The following is a 23,441-nucleotide window of genomic DNA, read 5'->3' as shown; positions in this document are numbered from 1 at the left end:
ATTATAAGTATGCTACCATATTGTAGAAACCAATTAAATAAAATAGATTTATGTATTGTGTTATTCTGATGATGGTGATATTGCGGTAGGATATGATGATTGACTTTCAAGTTTAGGTTAAAATAACACTCTGAACAACGATTATTTTAGAAATCAAACAGGCCCACCAGCACTCAGCGTTAAAGTCGCTGAACATTAGTAGTTCAGTCTGAGGTTTGAATCGCGCGAACAGGCTGGCTGCATGGATGTTTTCGTGGTTTTCCCCATGTGTAACGTGTATACGAGCCTGTTTCCCTTAGAAAGTCCTCCACGAAGGCATCCCTTCCCTTAGACGGATAGCTCTCGAGACTTTGACATAATTAAATAGCCTAATCTAATTTGGAAGTCAAACAACAAAAACCGCCTTATTTTTGCAAATTTACCAGAAAAAAATTTGCCTTCTAAAATAATGACATTCAAATGTAAAAAAAATTCCCTTTGAAAGACTGCAATGTGCCAGTTGCCATTAGTGATAGAATGTTGAATATTTTAGTTCTTACTAATTTATCAGTATTTCTATATTTAATCATATTAAGATACAGACTAAATGTAAAGATAAATTGAAAAACAGTTTCTGTAATTTTCCTAATGAGATATTTCCTAAATGTTAACTTAGCCACGAGATTTGTTATTTACTTAATGCTATAACTGGATGTAAATGTGTACCTAGTGGCCAAACAGATAAAATAAAAAGGTTCTGTATTTTAATCCCAACAGCTGAATAGGCTGAATGCATGAGATTGATTTTGTTTAAGGCAAAATAAAATATTGATCAGTTTTGGAGATTTTTTTGTAAAAGACATCTGAGCCCACCAGCTGCCCACTGGTAGTTTGGTCCGAGGTTCAAATCCCACAAACGGGCTGGCTGCATGGCGTTTTCGTGGTTTTACCCATATGTAACGTGTATGCAAGCCAGTTTCCATTAGAAAGTCCTTTCAACTAGCATTCAACTACTCATGTTGTTATAAATGAGACAACTTGGCGATAAATGAAATGGCAATTTAGCTATAATAATAAAAGGGGTAACCTAAAGTCAACTCTAACAAACTTATGTTTCAAGTAATAATTTTGATGCAACAGTGTTTTTAGATATGCACTCTGAGGGTTATGTGTGCAGTTATGATTTAAAAGAAATATACATAAATTATTTAGGTAAAACATAGGCATAAAACATATTAAGGTATGTGGTAAAAAACATATTTAAGGTATTATGGTAGCGTTTTAAAATATCTCGCTTTTTGTCAAAAATCTTGCCAGAAAATTAACTTTTCAAGGGCCGAGCAGCAAGGTAGCTTTATGCTGGTAGTTTGATCTAGGATCAAATTTTAGCAGACTGGCTGACTATTCAATTTTATGGAGTTTTCCTTGTTCAATGCAAATATGAGCCAGTTAGCATTAAAAAGTGCTCTATTAAGCATCCTTGTGCTTAGGCAAATAGCTTGAAGTTGTTTTACCTTACTTAACCTAATGTAACGAAAGTTAAAATTACTTTTAAAATGTAATTAAAATGGGTGTTTTCGGGGTTTTCCCTATGTGTAACATGTATACGAGCCAGTTTCCCTTAGAAAGTCCTCCACGAAGGCATCCCTCCCCATAGGCATATAGCCCTAGTGTTCTTTGCACACACACCTTTCAAAGTATGAAGTTTGAGTATCCTGTTATTGTTCTCATGATGCCATGATCCTGAGCAAATTTTTGGATTGACATATTTGACCTCATTATGCAAACTAGCTTAAAGTATCCTGTTTGGGAATTAAGTCGGTTAACATAATCAGTTTTTAGTAACTATCATAGTTGCTTTCATTATTTTAAATTTATTTGGATAAATTTGATGCAAAAGTAATATGTATTGATTTTTAATATAAGAATGACTTTAACTTTCTAGAAGATAATATGTAAATTTCTAAAATCTTAAAAAAAATATATTTTTTAAATAGTTCAAATATTGGGAAAGCTACAACTGTGGGTTTAGTATAGCCAAGATTCTATTGATTTCGAAGGCAAATGCTACAAGTTCCTCTTCATCAGGAGCATCCGAGTTCTTTGCTCCTGGTGAAAAGAGACCTGTACCTGTTTGCCCCCTAAATCGATAGTCTTGATTAAAATCTCTGCTAAACAGAAGCTAATTATTATTTTGGCATGTTTCTCTTCTGTCTTGAGTTCAAATATTATGGAAAGAATTTTATTATATTTACAAAACTCTGAATTTTTTCAGTGACTTAACCAACTTTCGAGTGTTTTTGTCAAATAAAAGTAAGTTCGACCAGAATAAGTGTTAACTTTTTTTTATAGACAGTCTCTTGAATTTATTGGATAATCTTGCAGTGTAATGTATTAATCAACTATATGTTTATTTATGTTAAATAATCCATATCTTCTTGTTGTATTGTGGAACTAGAAGATTGACTTTTCTTTTCATCACACTGCATAAATGTTTATTTTGCAGTAGTATTACAGTAGACTCTAGTATAAGTTATTTATTGTTTTATTTAATATCTGTGTTGTATTTTTAGCATTATTAAAAAATATTTTTGCTGTGGGGAATATTCTAGACATTTAGAATTTAATTTTTATTTTAAAGGTGATAGTCTTAAATATGAAAATTCTGGATTTCATTTTTTCTATACATATATCTTGTAGACATTTTAAGAACAAGTCTAAATAACTGATTTATAAAATTTTTACAGCACTAAAGTGTTCACAGAGAAGAATTGCCTAATTTTTGGAAGTGAATTGATGTCATTTGTTATTAATTTTAAATGGAAAATGTTTAGCATTAGCTTCGAAAAGTTTTTCCCCCCCACCCGAAGCTGTAATTATCTGCCGTTGCATGAACTCTGCTAAGTATGACTTCAAATAGTGTATTCTATATTCCTATGTTTCTTGTCTGTTATTTTTGAGAACCTCTTATCCACATATTTTATGTGTGAACTCGGAATGTGGATTCACGAAACTGAATTTGTAGTTCATATTAAAAGCTGAAAACTGGCTTTTTAAGAATTCTTCTGTTATAGGCAGCCCATGCATCGTAATAAACTGGTCGTTCCTTTTTTGCTATTTTCTCTGGTTGTATTTTAAATCTTGGCTTTTCAGTCGAACACTGTAACAAAAAAGATTTAATTTCCTGGCAAACACAGGTGATGTTTTCTTTTCAAGAACAGACTTTTATCAGTCTCTACATTTAAGCCTTCATCACCTGTTTTTATTTTCATGATTTTATCTCGTGTATATATTTTTCTCTTATTTTTTTCATTGTTTAACAGTAAGATTAGTCATGTTTAATTCTTCTTTGTAATATTTCATTGTTGGTAATTTCCTTAGACCACCTGTTGGTAAATCTGATGCCAGTAATAAATAGTAATCTTTTTCACATGTATAATTAAGTTTTAATGTAAAAGAATATCTTTACCCTCTGACCGGCCAGGTTTTCGTTAAGAAAGCACAAATTTCCCCAAACTGCTATGAGAAAAGATTTTCCTGATTTTAATGTAAAAATTCTCCTGGTATTTTATACTTGGATTTATGTACTTTTATATATTGCCTTAATTTCTTTGACCTATTTTAATATGCACATATATATAGGATCTTGCAGATATCACAAAAAGTATTCTAGATTCTGGTTAGATGGTTAATGTTATAGCTTGTAACCGTGTAATATTTTCATAGATTTAGGAAGTTTTATTCATTTGTGTCAGTTCAAACTTTATCATTATTTTGTGGTATTCTTAACTTGTCGATTTTAAAAGGTGTCTTGAGACTTCTCGAAATAAAACATTTTTATCTTCCATGCATCATTCTGTTGCCATTTGGCAAAATGTAAGACTATCTTTTAAATTTAACATGCTGTTATTAAAAGCTGCTTGTTGCCACTGCTAGAAATAAAATACATTTATCTTCCATATGCCACTATGTTGCTATTTGGCAAAGTGTAAGATATTTAATATTTAACTTTCAAATTTAATCTGTTGCTTTATTAGATTAACAAACCAATTAGTTTTAAAGCAATAAACTCGGCTCCTAAATGGTTTTTCTTACTTTTAAATCAGATTAATTAAAAATATCAATATTTTTTAATATATTATAATTACTGTAGGCAGCTAGTTCTTAAAACAACGTGAAAAATTGCAAATTATTTGGAAGGGAATAAAGTGTACAAAACAGAAGGCTAACTAATATTATGGATTTATAAAAGTGTGCAGTCTGCACAGAAGGTTGAATGGTTAAAATATTATAATTAAATAATATTTGGTGCTTTTAACATTTTCCTTTTCTTTAATAGATTTGAACAAGCATGGCCAAGGTAGGAATTAATGGGTATGTAACTTATGAATATTTGAAAATTTATTATATTTAACTTGATAATAATTAAATTAAAATAATGGACATACACATAATTAATAACAATTAATTTTTTTCAGATTTGGACGTATTGGACGTCTCGTACTCAGAGCTGCTCTTGCAAAAGGAGTTAATGTAGTTGCTGTGAATGATCCTTTCATTGATGTCAAATACATGGTTAGTGTCTTAAATTTGCCCTTAAATTTTTAATTTTCCTTTCTGCTGTACATTTTAATTAAGATTCTTCAGTAAGTTTCTCTTGAACCACTTGTTTTTTAAATGGAAACTTTGATGCTTAATGAAGGTTTAATAAATTTTGTAAAGCTCCAATCAATTTACTTCTAAAAGATTAAGACTTTGTATTTAATATAAAACTGAAAGATGTGAGTATATATTCAATGAGCAATGAAATAGTTTTCAAATATTTAAAGTACTAGTGACTCGAGGAAGTGCAACATAAGCCTTCTTTGAGCGTAGGTTGCGAAAACCTTTTTCAAAAGTTGCTGCAAAATAAATTCTCATCAGTAATGAGTGTTGAAATAAGTTTATATGCAACATAAACTTGCCAATTCTTTAGAGTTCTGAAAATATTGAGAACTAGGCCTGGTGACAAAAAATTTTCACTAATTATTCAACTGAATCTAGAAATGATAAATTGGAGTAATTTTTTCACATGCAATAATTAAGTTTTAATGTAAAAGAATATCTTAAACCTTCTGACTGGCCAGGGTTTTTGCTAAGAAAGCACAAATGTCCTCAAACTGCTATGAGATTATTTTCTTGATGTAATGTAAAAATTCTCCTGGTATTTTATACTGGGATTTGTGTATTTTTAATATATTGCCCTATTTTAATATGCACATGTATATACGATATTGCAGATATCACAAAAAGTATTCTAGATTCTGGTTAGATGGTTAATGTGTAGCTTGCAACTGTGTAATATTTTGAGAGATTTAGAAAGTGTTATTCATTTGCGTTGGTTCAAACTTTATAATTATTTTGTGGTGTGTGGAATTTTTCATGTTGATTAGCAACTGTCTACCTTGATAATTATAGGAACAGTAAAGTTTATTTATATATTTGTATGGGATGCCATTTCCATATTACATGCCTAAAAGTGTAATGCATGATTCTTATCCATATTAGCAAGTAATGTTTAGTTTTTCCTTATTCAGTTGTAGAGTCCAGGTTAGTTAAAAATCTATCTGGATATAGGGAGTAGCAGGAAACTACAAAGAAGGGTTAAAACCCTTTATTAATCTTTAAAATTTACAATGCGTCAACTTGACATTAACAAACTTCGCCTCTACTTGGGCGGTAACTGAAAATCAGGTAATTGAAAATTAAAAGTTGAAATGTTTAACAAGTGCTAAAATATGGGGCTCAATGAGATCTTGAATTTCAACTTCCTTCTAAGCTAGTGGCAGCAAAGTAATGCAAATTAAGCCCCTTGAACCAGCAATGAGCAAATGTCCCTACAACAGAGACGGCAGCTAAAGCCTAATTCTTTCTCCTATCGCAACTCAGCTTTTAACTTCTTCCTTCAACATGTAAAATTTGCACGCGTTCACGCGCGTTACAACATTTAACTATTCTGGTACTGACAATTAAGGGATTGAAGGCTTATAGAAAAGTCTGAACTTAAAATTTAAAATATTAGTTAAAATAAATATAATCCCTATACAGTTTTATTTAAAAGTCGTAGTAATCTGAATTTTAAATTTAGAATAGAAATATTTATTAATGATAAGGCCTGAATGGTAATCGGATATCTTGCATTACTGCACATTAAAAGTTTTGTTTAATTTACTGATTCTATATTTGAAAACTGTCAATGAAGAAAGAATATCAAATGTATTGTTTCACGATTTGTTACAAGCAGTGGTGAGCTTTAAGGGTATCTAATTTGTGATCCCCATGTCCTTTTCGTTTATGTGTATATTTTCAGATAGGTGCCGATCTTGCATGTCATAATCATGTTGGTCTTTCTCTTCTCGAAAATTATTTTCGTGAAGTCAGAAATATCAATAACCCACACAGGATTTGATAAATACCAATAAACTATTAGATCTGTTTTTAAATAAATTTGTTGGGTATTAATGTTTCATCAAATAAAGGTCTTGGACTATATAACATATTTCAGACCTCATGATCATCTCCTCATGTGGCAAGTATGTAAAAGAATTTAATCTAAACCCTTGTATAGAAACTTTTTTGAAAAATTGCTTATCCTTAGAACCTCTCAGAAAAAAAGAGAATAATGTATGGCAGCTTCTGGCATAAATTATGCTGTATGTTGATGCATGATTATTTGTATATTCGGTTTTTGCAAAAAGTGAAGCATTTTACTTGAATTTGATTTTTTGTTCTTGTAATATGTAAGCTCTTTGGTAAAATTTACATATCTCATCATTATTAGCAAGGGAAAATCATTATTGCAGATTATTTGGTACTCTTCTGTTATCGTGACCGGATTCGGAAATGTATGTAATGCACATCTGTGTGTGTGTGTGTGTGTGTGTATATACGTACCTACATATATTTATGCATACATAAAAATGCACATTTCTGAATATGATCCTGATAACAGAAAAGTACCAATTATTCTGCTAGGGCATGCAAATGGCTGAATTAAATAATGTTGTGAAAATAGTTGCTCATTTTAAAACGTCTATTAACTGAATAGGTTGATCATTAGTTATTGGAAATAATTTGTCAAAAAAGCATACATTTAGAAATTATATTAAGTGTGAAACATATGGCTCTTCTAATTAACTGATTTCTTTTTAAATTTGTTATTTTTCTATATATTTTTACATTGCTTCTTTAATTTGAAAGGTTTTTATTTTTTCAGCAGTGACTATTTTTCTATCATCCTTGTATCTTTTCTACATTAAATTATTCTAGTATTTGTCTACATATAAACATGTCTGTTAGCATTAAAAAATAAGATTTCTTCAGAAATCTTCATATTTGCTGTTATTTTTATATAAAACTTGTCTACTTAAATCATTTGAACTAAAAGTTTCAGATAATTAACACTAGTTTTTTACTGACATATTCAATTCCGAATGACAGATCATGTGTTTCATAATATAATACTGTTATTAAAGTGTAGTCTTTCTTAAAATTTTTCATAAGAAATAAAACTCATGGTTTTTAAACATTTTTGTAGGTTTACATGTTCAAATATGATTCCACTCATGGCCGTTTTAAAGGTGATGTTCATGAAGAAGGGGGCATGCTTGTTGTTGAAGGGCATAAGATCCACGTCTTCCAAGAGTAAGTTTAGTGTTAAAGTTTCCGAAAAGTATTTTAAAATTGCTTTTCAGAATACTTGATGAAACTGGTGGGTTTTTTTTTTTTTTTTTTTTTTTTTTTTTTTTAATACTATCCACATTCTTACTGAAAACTAATGAAAAGTATTCTCATAAAGCAAGGCAATATGTCTTGAAAATAGTTGCATGGCAATCCAGGTATGCACATAGTATGTCTGTTTTTGACCTCTTGGTAATGTGGAATAAATTCGGAGCTGAATTTGTGCAGTTCAGTTTATAAACAAAATCGCTGTGCTACATGGGGAGAATAACGGTACAGGAGATATTTTGAAAAAAGTGTTTTACATGGTACAGTTTTATTATCCAGCAATATAAAATTGCAGTGCAAATATATGCATAAAAGCACCAATTCTAGCATATTTGCCCATTTAACTGCAAATTGCTTGTAAATTTAGGTATTTAAACTGTGCATAAATTTAGATGATTCTAGATTTTTCAAGTCTCGTTTGAAATACCGGTTTAATTTTTGAATTTTTCCATAACTTTGTAGAACTGTCAAAGAATGAAATATATGCAATAGAATTGGAATTTTTCAAAGAAAAGGGATAATTCATAATAGAAAATTTGCTGGTTGGTCGATCTTGTATAGAATTCTCGCTGATCTGCCAATCTGAAAATGGCTGTTGACTCCCATACATTAGCTTGGAGAAAACTTGGTTGTCAGTCAGTTTGCAAATGTTCTTCATAGTTGCTAGCCAGTTTACAGCTTTTTGATTTTAGTGCATATAATTTTTCGGTACTATTCCGTTTTGAGGACCGTAAAAAAATGCAGCGAAAATATATGCGCAAAAGCGCCAAATCTAGCGTACAGGCTGATTTCAAATTGTGCAAGTTTTGATAGTTCTATATTTCTTAAGACGCCATTGAAATACTAGTTTAATTTTTAAATCCTTTTTTGATATCCTATGGACTTAACAATTTTGGAATTGTCCATGAAAACAGTCTGCAATAGAATTTTTTCAAAGAAAAGGCATCATTCATTATAGAATATTATGCTTGAACAACCAACGAGATGAAATTATGCTTTAGTGATAACTTGGTAGCCTTTTTTTATATAAATTATAATAATGATTTGAAATAGTTACTCTTATGCTTCCATTCAGTTATGTTTAGCCGTTTTTATATTAAATTATAATAATAAAAAAGCATTATATAAAATTAACCTTTTATATAACTTAAAACAATAATCTTTAGATAGTTATTTACTATTATACTTCCTTTCTTATTTTTGGTAGCACTGGCATCAACAATAGTTTGGCGATTTTTTACGGTCCTCGAAACGGAATAGTACCCATTTTTCTATTATAAATTTGTTTAGTATTGAGGTGCTTTAACATTAATAGCATAAACTTCGATAGGCGTTATTGTCAAACTACAAAAAAATGTTAATGTGGTTTTTCAGTCAAAAAACAAAAGTTTGCTAAATGTAATTGTGAAGATTTTTGATCTTGAGCAATGTTTATCAAGCATATCAAGAGGCATGGCATTTTTGCTTTTTTAAGGTGGTGATAGTTGTGTAACAACTTGCCAGATTCATAAATATTGGTATAGATCTCGAATTTTAGAAAATATGCTTTAGTGGAACTAAAAAATTTGGATATTTAACCTTTTTAAAGATTAGATGCAAGATGACAAATGTATTTCAAATATATTAACTTGCTCTTAAAATTAACTTGATCATATACTATTATTTATATTTTAATCTGTTCGTAACATTTTATTTACACATATATATTTGTTCTCATGCTGGAAGATCTAAACACATTGCTGTTACATGCATTGTTCTTATTCTGCATTCTGTATCGGTATGTCTTGCAGTGTTATCTGTTGACAGATTATAACAATTATAATGATTCCTCCTTTTTTAATTATGAATTGTGATTTTTATCAGCTTGGGAATATAGAATAAGCTACTGTTTTTATTTTCCTTTTAAAAATTCCATATTCTGCACCATTGTATTTTATGTATCACTTTCTATTATGTGCAATCATACCAGTTAAAATATCTATAATTAATAGAAAATACTCTTTGTAGTTTACTTATATTTTTAAGCAATTTGGAGAATGAGTTCATCTGTTTTTATAATTTATCATTTAAAACAAGAGAACTTATTTCAAAATGGAAAAAAACAGTGTTATAATGTATACAGTACAAAGTCAGATCTGAACTCATCAGGACTTTGGCAATTCCAGATTTGGGATTTTTCTAGATGTTAGATTATCAGTTAGTCTAGTCGGATGACATGTAAAAATTAGGAAATTAAAAATGATTTTATGAAATAATGAAGCATTTATGTAACTTTATGGTAATCAAATTTTCTAAAATAGTCAATGTTTGTTTGCTGTATTATTAACCACTTGTGCTGCGACTAAACTTCACGGATGCGGTGCCGTGCACCACAATATAACAGTTGGTAAAGTGTCTCATTTACGCCGCTCCGCGTCTGTGAGTGCAATTGAGAGCTGCAACTCGAGAAATAAACAATCTCGTTGTTAGGCGACGTGTGCACCACGTTATTTTCATTTTTGCAATAAATGCCTATTGACATGGTTTGAGACAAAAGCATCTTGACATGCATGGCACATCATTTTAGCACAAGTGGTTAAACATGTCTTTCATTATAAGTTGGATAGCAACCCTGTCAAGAATGTTGATTTGGCATGTTTCGGCAGTGGTGGAAAAACAATTACAAATTTGCGCATGTGTAAGAAAAAAATTTATTTGCACTCTGTCGGTATAGCAATTTCTCATTGCAAAAAACTCGTGCTTATTTTCGAATAAAATCATAAATTTTGTTATTTATTATAGTATTAATAATTTATTAAAAAATCGCATGCAAACTGGAAAATTAATTTTTTACAAACTCTTTATAGTGCCCACAGTTCAGCAGTTGCTGCTAATAATGTTCGAAACACATTATTGTGGCCTAATTGGCGACTGAAGATGAATGTGCTGAATAGGACTCCACATGATAGCAAGCTGTACCTCTGTGCTTTTTGTTTTGCCATTTTGTTTATCCCAATAGCGCTGTAAGAAAGAATCTTTTCGATCCACTAAACCAATTCTCAGCATGAAGACTTTTCTTATAGCTGCTTACATTGCATTGTCAAATGGTTTCTTTATTTACATATAATTGTGTACAATGCCCATTTTCACAAATTCTTTCTTTTGGTAAAATACATTTTCTGTGTTTAAAAAGTAATTTTAAAAAAAGCTTCTTTTCCAGTTGATGGTAGATTGAACATAATAAACATGATAAATAATTGATGAAAACCATTATAATTTAAAAGTGAAAATTTTCATTAGCCAAAGAAACATGAACTAGGGGCCATGCACAAAGAACCATTATTTTTTAATCGAAGAGGTAGAGGAAATGCGTTTGCGCATATTTGAGACCGTTGAAAAACTGCTTTATTCTAAAAGCAAAACTTTCAATAGCTGAAGAAATGTGAAATATGAACTGAGTATAAACAAAAAATTGTATTTAACTTTAGAAGAAATGTGCGTGTTCAAATCGGTAACCACGAATGTTGATTTCTCGCCAATGCACCAAATCTGCATTCTCACCACGGCTGTTGCACAAGACCAGTACTATAAGTTATTTAAGTTGCTTTATTTTTGTGAAAATGAAAATAAACTTGGTAGTGCAAACAGCCCTTAAGAGTCATGGCCCGCAGTGTTCTGAAATCTATTTTCTGGATTATGGGCCCTGGGGTGCTTGTGCATGTCGCATGGACAAGTGGTCAGCTTGTCACAGAACCTCCATTGTTTAGTCCCAAAGCGAACTTTTAAAGTGAAATTAAATCGAATAATGCATTCAACATTCACAATTAGCATGTAGAAATGAAGGTACATTGTGTGGTTTCAGCATTCAAATGGTTTACAGAATTTTATGAGGTGTCGACTCTTCAGGAGGAAGATCATACTGGAAGTCCATTGTCGGCAGTAATTCTGGATAATGTGTCTGTTATGCGGAATATGTAATAGATTATAATCTCTGCATTTACCAAATGATGCAGAAGAATCTTAAAATTGAATCTGCTGCCATATATAAAATTATTCCTGAAGAATTGCACGTAAAAAAACTAGTTTACCATTTGGTTCCTCATAATTTAACTGAGTATCAGAAAGAGGAGCATGTCAGTATCTGTAAATATACATATCTTTTTTTGACATTCCAGCATGTCAAGGAAGTAAAGTATGATAAAGTAAAGATGTAATTTATTCATTTCATGAAATTTTACCTTGCTTTTATCTCACACTGTCAAAGTTAACTGAATTATATTAATTTAGTCATTAGCTTGATGCTTTATTTCCAACATACTTATTCAGGGCTTTACTTATTCTTACACATTTTGTGACCTGGTGCAGCTTCTGAAAATCTTAGATTCTAAAACTTTTGCAGCCAGGTACCTTTTCTATATTCTAAAGATTTTCCTGTCTCTTAGTTTTGTTGCTTGATGCTTCTTTAAATTCTAAAAACTTTGCTTACCATATATTCTGTCACGCTGTTTGGCTGCACCAGCTCTGGCACTGATCTTCGACTTACCTGAATAACAAATTATTCGCCATTCAGATATCATTAAATGTAATCTTTGTGCCTAGTATGATTTATAAAACCGATTTTCTTTTTTTTTATTTCATATGGAAAAAATGTTTGTATGAAATTTCTCTTTATCAACACTTTACAGTGCAGTTAGCTGAAGTCTGTAATTATGGGCAAACGTGATTTCTATATCAAAGGTTATCCTGCTGTTCGTTATTCAGTTGCAAAAATTAAAGAAAAAAAAAAATGTTTGGACATGATTGCACGTGTCATTTCTCAAGCTACCATGTGTTGATAGTCATATGGTGAAAGCAAAAAATTAATTGCCAGGTTTGTATCAGCAATATAAATTTTTCAGTAGATGTCAATTTTCAATATAGAATGTTCAGTTTTCAGGTACATGCCAAGTAAAAAAGGCAGCTATGGAGAAAAATTATTGATCATACGGATTTATGATAAATGATTGTTTTGTCAATATGGAGGTATTTTATGTAGTGCAGATGGACCTCTTCATGCTGTTTGCTATGAAAAAAAGTCAAATGTGCATGCGTAAAACATGTAAGAGGTTGGTCCAGAGATCGACCAGGGGATTTTGGATCATTCCAGATATTGGATATCTGGATTTTAGATCTTATTTCGGCAAATGTCTAAGGAATTCTTAATTACTACGTTAATATAATTTTGTTTAATTTTAACATACTGATTACATATAGCTAATTCAAAGTCAAACTTTTTCTGTTCTAATGAATAAGCTTTTCCTTGTATTTTAAATTTCATGAATAATATTTTGTCTTTAGAATGAAACCAAGCAGTATTCCATGGGGTAAAGTTGGGGCTGAATATGTAGTTGAATCTACAGGTGTGTTCACTACTCTTGAAAAGGCTAATGTGAGTAAAGGAATTGTTTTATAATCTACTAATGAAATTACTAAAAATCTGTTTAATGTACAATTAAACAGATTTTATTAGTAATTTTTCTGTATAAGTATCAAATTTGCAGAAATAGTTTTTTTATTTTAATTTTTTCTTTTATTATGAGGAAAATTTTGAACATCTTATAGCATTGGATTTTTAACAGTAATTTATTTTATTGTTTAAAATAAAGTGCCCACCAGCGGCTGAGTTGTAAAATCACTGAACATTGGTAGCTCAACCTGCATTTGATCCCAGTTGAATGAGCTGGCTTGCATGGACGTTTTCGTGGTTTTCACCATGTGTGCCGTGTATACGAGCCAGTTTCCCTTAGCACTAGATTGCCGAAGGAAGTCATTTTGACTGCTTTTTAATTTCAATTTAAAAAAATTAAGTATATATAATGACACAATTACTTAGGATTTTGTGACATTTTGTACAACATATAAATGCATTTATTAATAATTGTAGTTGCCTCCCTTCTTTCATTTTTGGTATATATATATATTATATATGTTTTACCTATATTGCCCAAAAGCAGTCATTTTGACTGCTTGGGAAATTTAAAATAATTAAATGACTCTTATCATTGAATCAAGTTAAGTTTCTTTTATGACCAGTTCGGCTCTGTATTAAATTAAGTTTTCATTTTTTCGATTACCATCACATGATAACATACAAGTACATGATAAATTGTCAGTTTGAGTGTATACTTAATAAGTTGCAGTTTCTCAATAAGCTAAAGTAGTGCTTGTTATTCGAATCTCGGTGAACACATTGTTCTGAAACTTGTCAAGCCATATACAAGCTGTGAAAGAAATATCATGACAAATTTTTCACTAGCATGTCACTCGCGACAAAATTATTGGCCAAAAAACAAACAACTCTAGTTGGAACTATTAGAGGAAACAAAAGAGAATATCCAAATCAGCCAAACAAATGAAGGATAACACGCTTCATTTTCCCACTCTGCTATATAAATCAGAGAATTGTCTTCTTACAATATATAAGAGCAAAACCAAATAAAAGAGTAACTGTTCTAAGCATAAGTTTGTGAAAATTGATAAAAGTAATAAAAAAAGTTACCAGAATCCATTCAATTTTATAACAGCACGAGATTTGGAGTTGATATGATGGACCAAATGGCCAGAAAATATGCAGTAAAAGCTAGTTCTCGTAGATGGCCCCTCTAAATATTTTTCAATATTTTATATTTGGTTGCTATAAATGCTTGGATCCTTTACAAAGAAATGACAGGAATACAAATACAACAATTGTTTCAACTAAGCAGAACAACTTTCCATTGAATACAGAGCTGCAAGACAGAAAAGAATCATCGGAACATAAAGACCCATAAAAATCAAATGCAACCCATTCTAACAGATGCAAAATTTGTCAAGTACGACTTGATGACAACAAAACAAATAATATATGTGAAAAATGTCAAAAGTATATTCGCAGATTTACACATAAAAATTTCCACTTTCATTTTGAAAAAATATACACATAATAATGCATAATTATTTTCCCCAGTGAAATAATTTTTATATTGTTAATATTTACTAATAACTTGTTATATAACTGTAAATAATATTAAAAATTTATAAACAAATTTCTTTGCACATTAGTTATTCATATATTAAGTTTCAGTCTTTCTAGTGTTAGTAAGTCCTCCACAAAGGAATCCTTCCTCTTAGGCAGATAGCCCTCAAGTGCTTTGCCATAGTCAAATAAACTAAACTTTTTCAAATTGGGGGGGGGAATGTATGTGTTTATTTCTGGGATATTTGCCAAACATTTGTTACAACAAAACAATTTTGTCATTATAAATGCAATATTTTTTAAATATTTAAATAGAATGAATTTTAAAAAGGAATATTTTTAAGATAAGGTAGGTAGGTGGTGTGTGATGTATTTAATTATGGCAAAGCACACTAGGGCTATCTGCCTAAGGGGAGGGATGCCTTCGTGGAGGACTTTCTGAGGTAAACTGGCTCATATACACGTTACACATGGGGAAAACTACGAAAACGCCCATGCAGCCAGCCCGTTCGCGGGATTCGAACCTTGGACCGAACTACCAGTGTTCAGCGACTTTACCGCTAGGCCGCTGGTGGGCCTAAGATAAGATAGGAATTCTCTACAAAAACTATTAAATATTGCTTTTATTTTTTTTTAACTTGAGCAAAATCTTGAATTTAAGATATTTTTAATTGAAATAAGGATTTCTTTACAGTCTCACATTGAGGGGGGAGCAAAGAAAGTTATTATCTCTGCACCATCTGCTGATGCTCCAATGTTTGTCATGGGAGTAAATCATGAATCTTATGATCCATCTATGAATATTGTCAGTAATGCTTCTTGCACTACTAATTGCCTTGCTCCTTTGGCAAAAGTCATCAATGATAACTTTGGTATAGTTGAAGGCTTGATGGTTAGTATTTCTCCAGTGACTTAATAGTTAAATACAGAATAAATTAACTTTTGTAATTTGATAAATTTAAGTTTTGGCATAGCATGTGGCATGATTTTATCATAGGCATTGTTTCTTGCAATGAATATCATTAACATTCATAAATGAACCTAAGTTTAAAAAAAAAGTGCTAATATTCAATGTTTATGGATAGGTGTTATCCAGTATTATCTTAAAAACTTCATAAAGAATGCATTTAAAATGCTTTTATGTTTAATATCCTGTTGAATTTATTTTTAAAAAAGTATAATTTATACTTTGATTTATCTGCATGAAAAATACTTATGAATCAAGAACTTTTAATTTAGTATTTATTAGTCTATATTAATATTGCAAGTATATTTAATGCATTTTAAAGATAATTTTAAATTATGCAATGTTTAAATATAAAATTATATAAAATGTATTTTATAATAATTTTATTGCCTTGCTGTCTAACTTTCATTTTGATTTATTTCAAATTTAATTTCTTTTACTATAAAAGTTAAATTTCTGGAAGATCTAGGTAGTTATTTATTTAACTTATATACTTTAGGGTAATATTCTATATCTAATGTGTTTTATTTGCAGATTTCATTAAAATTTTATTATTTTCAGATTGTTAAATATAAATTTTGCATGGCATGGGTACTGGCATGTCAAATTTTCATCATATTGCAATCTGTGCATGTCCTTTTTCATGATAGGTTTTTAAATTATTTGCTTCAAAGAATCAGTATATCAAGGGTTAGCATTTAAATAAGTTTCCAAAATTGACTTTTTGCAGTTTGTAACTACATTTCAAGCAGTGTGAATTAATGGTTGATTCATAATTAAACTTGGGTATCATTTTTATAGTGTTGACTATTTCGGAATGTAATAAGATCATTCAAAATGTAAATAAAACCCCTCCTGGTAATTATGAGGAGTTATTCTTGTTTATTCATATATCGGCACCAGAGACCAGCTTTATTAGTTAACATGAGGAAATCTGAGGTAAAAGTACATGTAGTAACAGAAACTTTGCTTAATTATATCTTAGTTTTGATAGAGCATCCTGCAAGATGAAAGATCTTGTATTGATCATCTCTCGCTAGTACCATTTGGAAAGGACTTATGCTGCAGAGGCTATGCAGTTAGTAAATGATCGTGCTTATCCCAGGATTTAAGTCCAGGCTGATTGATATGATAGCTGGATTTGCTAACTTTACGTGAAGTGACATTATTTGTACATAAAAATGTTGGTAACTTTTACTGAACTTTCATAATATGGTGCTTGTGTCTAGTAGTCTGTGTGTTGAAATTTTGCTTCGATATAAAAAAAAATTTATATACCTTCGAATAAGGAAAAGTACAAACATTAAATCGGTGTATAAAATCTTAAGAAATAAATATGTAGTTTTTATGTTTCGTAAAATTTAATGATGTACTTCGGATTTTAACTTTTAAAATATGTTGTTTCACTTGTTTAAGTATTTTTATATATACATGTTTGTAACTTTTACAAGTTAAACAAATAATACACAAGCCTTGCATACTATTTCTATTTTTATTCAGACTACAGTGCATGCCATCACAGCTACGCAGAAGACTGTAGATGGACCAAGTGCAAAGGTAAATTGCATCTAGAAGAAATATTTTTTTAATTAGGTTGTGTAATTAAATTGTGTTTTTGTGTTTCAAATTTTACATCTCATTTTCAATTACATAGATGTGGAGAGATGGCAGAGGTGCTGCACAAAATATTATTCCTGCTTCTACTGGTGCTGCAAAAGCTGTCGGTAAAGTTATTCCTGCCCTTAATGGGTGAGTATGTTAGGGCTTTTTATATGTAGGTATGCATCCTTTAATCATTGTTTATATCTTAAAACATTTCTTGGGCAGTTTCTTTATTGAATATTTAAAATCTAAGTGAAAAGAAATGCTGCAAAATGTTCTTGAATTTCTCAATACTTTTTTGCCCTCCTTTAAGCTCTTTTCCAGTTTTTGTCTAGTATTTTGCATCACTTTTTATATTTAATTTTATTTTCTGCCATAATGAAATATTTAATTGTGTGTATATGGAAAAATTCAACTGCTTTGCTGTTTTTGCCTTTTTATATAATGTATTTTAGTTTCTCATTGTAGTTGAAGTAAATTATAATTTTAAGCATTTTGAAAGTTTAAAAAGTATTTCATAATGTGTAAATGAATGCTTAAAATCTTGATCATGCTGTTTTGTAAACATTAAATTATAAGTAACAGTACTAACCCAGGTAAGCTGATAGGTACCGAAATTAGAAAAGTTTAAATGTGTATTTTTAGTGTGAAGGATGCTGGAAAATATTAAAGCCAGTATTTTCTTTATAGTGGTAAATTATATTTTTTATACGAGTAATTGTATCTGTTTATAAAGTAGGTCTTGAAAATATTCCTTGTAATGAATTTGTCAGGAACATGAATGGTATAAAAAAAAGTACTTCTAGGTTGGCATATTAAGTATTTATGGATGTAAATTGTTTTCTTCAAATGCATATAATAAAGTGACAGTTGCTGTTATAGTTTAAAACAGAATTTCATAAACTGTGGGTTGCGAACCCAAAGGAAGTTGTGGGATCTGCAGCAGGGAGTCGCCAAAAATTTTAGCAATTTTGATATTTATTATTTTACAATTACCAAATATTTTTACACAATGTATCTGAAAATAGATAAAGATAAGACAATACAAACAAAGAAAAAAACGAAAAAGTTTCAACACACCTTTTTTGTAATATAAATGTTCATTTTCCATGCTTTGTACGTGATGCTGTCATTTCGTCTTTTACTTATTTAAAATATTGACATTGTTCTATGTCTTAAAATTAAAAATTAAAGTTAATGACCTAAAACTGCAATAGTATATTACAGTACAAGTGGGAAAAATTGAGTTTCACTCATGCGTGTGTCTGATTTGTGCAATACTTATGGGGTCCCACAAAATCTTTGTGAATATTATGGGGTTCTGGGGGGGGGAGGTTGTGCAAAAATCTTGTTGATAAAAAGGGGTTGCGACAGAAACACTGGTTTAAAAAATAAGTAGAAAAATCTATATTTTATGCATACACAATATGTATTAACTGTAATTGTAAGATGTTTGAAACTTTATACCTTTTCAGAACTATTTTAGCTGTGTTCTAGAAGTACAGTCAAAAATCGTTAATACGGACTCGTTGGGACTTCGGCGATTCAGATTATCGATTTTTCTGGGTTATAGATTATCAGTTTTAATCTGGTAAGATGGCATGCAGAAATCATAAAATTAAAAATATGAAACTGTAACTTATAAAGTAAAGAACAATTATGATCTAAAGGGTATCAAAATTTACAAAAAAAAAAGCTTAATATTTATTTACTTTATTAAACATTTCTTTCAATGTAAGTTTTTTAAGTTGCTTCGTTTTATGTGATAATACTTTCTCTTTAATTCTATAAACAGACTTAATTTCGTGTTCAGTTACAAAGTTCCGCTGTTTAAGTCCTATAATTGCTGTGTCGAGAATACAGACTAATTTGTCAATCGAAATTTTTTCGTTTTCAATAACCTTTGTGTCTCTTTCTTCGCTATCGGAAGGGAATATAATGACGAGGAATTTGATTTAAATCATATCAAAGACGGAGTACATCGAGATGAAATACTACATTTAGTAAGGAATTATAAGCCGAATAAAATAAAAACATCTGTCCTGAAGATAAGGATAGTGCTGACAGATCAATTTCCAGTTCATTGTGCGCTGCGCTGTCCCCCCACCAGAGCAGCATGAAATTGATAAACAGATTTCGGAATGGTTAGAAAAATGAAGGATATGCCTTTATCCATTTTTTCAGCAATTCCACTTTTTGTTTAATGGACTTCGAAACATACTTTCGCTTTGTAGATCCTTTACATATTAGTAAATATATATTGGAAATTCTATTTAATATAATCGAAAGTTCAAGCTTACTTTTATAAAATTGCTCTAACAGTCTGCAAAAAATAATAAGCCGCATCCAATTCGAAGATTAAGGAACGATGCAATCTGCAACATTAACCGAATTAGATAATTTTAGCTTAGCTTATATCTATCGTCCGTTATACATTAAACGCACATGCGCACACGCATATTCGCAGCCGTCAAAGCGACGCATGCACAGAAAGTTTGGAGCTTTGAGGTTCGGATTATGGGTGTCCGAATTAACGACTTTTGACTGTATAAGGTTATTGTTTGGCCCTTAATATATGGCAGGAATAATACAAGATACTTTTGCTTTTATATTGTGTGATGATCGGTACTTTCTAAAGTACTGCCATATTAGGTTTTAAGGTAGATTTAAGGTATAATGAAAGGCTTTTTTAAAGTATAATCAACAGAAGATTAGTCTTTCCTTTAATCATTACCTGGTATTCTTTAATTTTAAGAAAATAAAGGTTGTGTGTTCAAATTTCTCTTTTATCTTGCTGAAAGGGACCTCAATTTTAGTCCATGTTACAATTTGTAGCGTGGATTCTGTAGTTAAATTTATTTTTATTACAGTCTGTTTCTTTATGTATTGATTAAAAATTCATTTTAGGAAATTAACTGGAATGGCTTTCCGTGTTCCTACTCCTGATGTATCAGTTGTGGATCTCACTTGCCGCCTTGCCAAAGAAGCTACCTATGACCAAATTAAGGCTGCAGTAAAGGCTGCATCTGAGAGTGACAACTGGAAGGGCATTTTAGGCTATACTGAAGATGAAGTAAGATAAATTTTTAATATAATAGATAATTTTGGTTAATGTAAAATTCTATGAAAATCTAAATGTGAAAACATGAATTTAGTTTTACAAAATGCCCATTGTTTTATAGCCATATGGTTATCATGGTAGCAATTATTTTTTTTATTAAATATTTCTCAGTCTTGGAGTTTGATTTTTAAACGTTCCAAATTACTTGGTTAGTCTCTACCAGATAGATTAATAAGATGATTATAATTTTAATTTAAAATGGGTATGAAGAATGTTAGTTTAAGAATAAAATACCAGTTTAGAAACCTTTTTTAAACAATACTTGTTAAAAATTTTATCAACTTTGTACTATTAAAATTTTTTGATCATTAAATAGATAAGTGAAAGTTCACTTACCTTCAAAATAGGGCTGCCCTGAACTGCCTTCTTTCCTTCTTGTCGGTATCCGTTTCTATGATGAACTTTGATTCACTGTGAAACACAGCTATAAACTTTTTAAGAAATTTTAATTCATATGAAAGATATCTACAAATTATAATGATTGCAAGCATAATTTATACGGAGACGGTCTATTGTTATACATCTGTTAGACGCGTCAGCCGTTCAACTGACTACTTTTAGTCTCTTTCGTCAGAGGGCGTCCGGGAAGTAAAGTTCTAGTAAGCAAACGCGACACTCCCACCTTAAGGTCCAGTATCAGCAGAGGATGGACCACAACTGACCTGTAGTTCAAGTCTTTTAACATTTCGTCATACATAGAGTTCTGTACCTCACTTGCATATCCGACTCGGGTGTAAAGTTGAGTTCAAGAGGTATGAGGTTCTTAGTAGGTCTTATAATCTCCCCTTGTGCAGTTTTCAGTTTCGCTAATCTAATGTGTCCGTCGTGAGATAGAAAATTTTTCAGGATTCTAGCTAAGGGCCAGTTTATCCTTTTTTCGTTGTTGGACACAATTACAAAAGATCACCATCTTTCACAGAAGATGGTTCGCGAATGAATTTTGAGCTTTGTTTTAGTTGACCTAAATATTCTGATCGAAATCTTTTACGTAAATCTTTTCTCAATTTGGCTCTGTAAAGGTATCTTTTATTGATGGATTTAGAATCCAAAAAATCTAATTTAGGAACTCCAGTCTCTGGAATGTCTGTTGGAAACATTGCTGGGGTGAGAGCTCTTAAATCCTTTACGTCTTCTGACAAATACGTGAAAGGACGGTTGTTCATAATGCTCGCGCAGTCACAAATGATTGTCAACAATTCTTCGTAGTTCAGAGAAGATTTTCATAGTACCTTTCGAAGAATTCTCTTTAGTAATCCAATTAATCTTTCCCACCATGGCGAGGAAGGGGGAATAAATTTCCATTCAATTTTCTTAACTGTTGCATTTTCTAAGATAGAATTCCAATCTATGGTCTTAAACAAATTTTTTGATTCAACAAAATTGGTTCCATTGTCGGAGTATACAGTGACAGGTCTACCCCTTCGAGTGATGAATCGCCTGAACGCGTGCAGGAAACTTTCGGTTGATAGAGATGAGACTAGCTCTAAGTGAACTGCTCTATATATTGCGCAAGTAAAAATGACGATCCATGTTTTTTGGCTTCCTTTTAAAATTAAGGGACCCGTCAGATCAACACCAATAATCTCAAAAATTAAAGCATCTCTTATTCTGTCTTCAGGTAGTGGCACTTGAGGAGTCCTATATGAATCAGAGTCGAACCTTCCACATCGTACAGTTTTGGATAACCTTGCGTACTGTCTTCCTACTCTTTATGATCCAATACTTTTCACATAAAGCACACATAACGAATTGTACTCCAGCGTGACTTAGCCTTTCATGTTCAGATTTGATCAGTTTTAATACTAATTGAGGGAAGTAAAACTGGGTAACGAAAGTCAGCATCATTGTCTCTCTGAAAGATGCGTGTCTTCACTTTTATAAGGCCATTGGAGTCCATGATAGGTTCTAGAGCATGTATTCTTTTATTTTTCAATCCTTCAAAAAATTCTTGTTGGATGAGTCGGAAAACCACTGTTTCAGCTCCTTTTAGTTCTTAGACTGAAATTCTCCCATGAGTTCTTTCAGATGGTGGTGTTGTAGCATTTTTAATGAATCTAAAGATCCAAGATACAACCTTTATCATCTTTTCGAATTTTGAAATATTGTCAAAAAGGTTAAATTTATCTGTATTCGTGTTATTGCTGGCTGAAACCACAGTTCGTTTTCTCTCTTCATTTACTATATCGAAGTCAGGATGTTCTCCATCTGCAATCGGCCACTCTTCTGGAGGTCGATAAATCCAATCTGGTCCTTTCCACCATTCGGATTTCCTCAATTCTTTAGCAGAGCAACCGCGTGATGGCAAATCCGAAGGATTAAACTTTCCGGGAATGTGATGCCAGTGATCTGGGTTACTCAATTGGCTACAAAAGTGGACCAATTTTCTTTCTGTTTTATCCAAAAGAGAGCATTTGTAGAATCCGTCCAGTAAAAACCTGGAACCTCTTTTAATTTCAAGTCTACTTTTATTGTATGAGAGAGCCTGGCTCCAATGGTGCAAGCGAGTATCTCTAGTCGAGGTACGGTGAGTGCTTTTAGGGGAGCAAGTCTCGCTTTAGATTGTATCAAGTGACTCCACTTTCACCGCTGTGTCTAAGAAAAATGTAGGTCGCATACGCGTCCTTGCTTGCGTCCGAAAATGCATGCAGAGTGGTACTTTCGTCTATTTTGGGAAGCAATCTAGGAATTTTGATGTCTTTCAAATATTTTAACTGAGATGACCATGTGAAAAATTTCCTTGCTAGATCTTTCGGCAGATTAGTATCCCAGTTAATTTTCTGTTTCCAGCACTCTTGCAGAATCAATTTAGGCACGAAAGTAACTGGACTAGTAAACCCAGTTGGGTCAAAGATTTTACTCAATTCGGAAAGAACAGATCTTTTGCTCAATACAGGGTTTTCTTCATATCTTACGTAACAAGACAAGGTATCGTCAAACAAGTCCCATTTCAATCCCAATACTGACACATCTTCATAATCTTTATCAGAAAGGTTTAGAATTGAAGTTTCATTTTTAAGTCTATTACGTTTCCA

The 23,441-nt window shown here is 31.3% G+C and overlaps 1 protein-coding gene across 2 annotated transcripts in view; it reads left to right on the top strand.

Annotated features, from left to right (window-relative positions):
* LOC118179598 (glyceraldehyde-3-phosphate dehydrogenase 1-like) overlaps positions 1 to 23,441 on the top strand; it is a 38,018-nt gene that overhangs the window by 1,702 nt on the left and 12,875 nt on the right. For both annotated transcript variants that reach the window (XM_035348773.2, XM_085827364.1), the window contains exons 2-9: positions 4,319 to 4,353; positions 4,458 to 4,554; positions 7,556 to 7,662; positions 13,063 to 13,153; positions 15,414 to 15,611; positions 17,187 to 17,243; positions 17,341 to 17,435; positions 20,196 to 20,361. In XM_035348773.2, the coding sequence (XP_035204664.1) occupies positions 4,331 to 4,353; positions 4,458 to 4,554; positions 7,556 to 7,662; positions 13,063 to 13,153; positions 15,414 to 15,611; positions 17,187 to 17,243; positions 17,341 to 17,435; positions 20,196 to 20,361 (834 nt within the window). In that variant the 5' untranslated portion in view covers positions 4,319 to 4,330. The remainder of the gene's footprint in view (positions 1 to 4,318; positions 4,354 to 4,457; positions 4,555 to 7,555; positions 7,663 to 13,062; positions 13,154 to 15,413; positions 15,612 to 17,186; positions 17,244 to 17,340; positions 17,436 to 20,195; positions 20,362 to 23,441) is intronic.

This window comes from Stegodyphus dumicola, chromosome 1 (genome assembly GCF_044657685.1).
Source record: "Stegodyphus dumicola isolate Sdum_Otavi_A_Nest chromosome 1, ASM4465768v1".
In the NCBI taxonomy this organism is placed as follows: domain Eukaryota; kingdom Metazoa; phylum Arthropoda; class Arachnida; order Araneae; family Eresidae; genus Stegodyphus; species Stegodyphus dumicola.
Note: the sequence above shows the minus strand (reverse complement) of the source record. Positions and strands in the feature narration are given on the sequence as shown.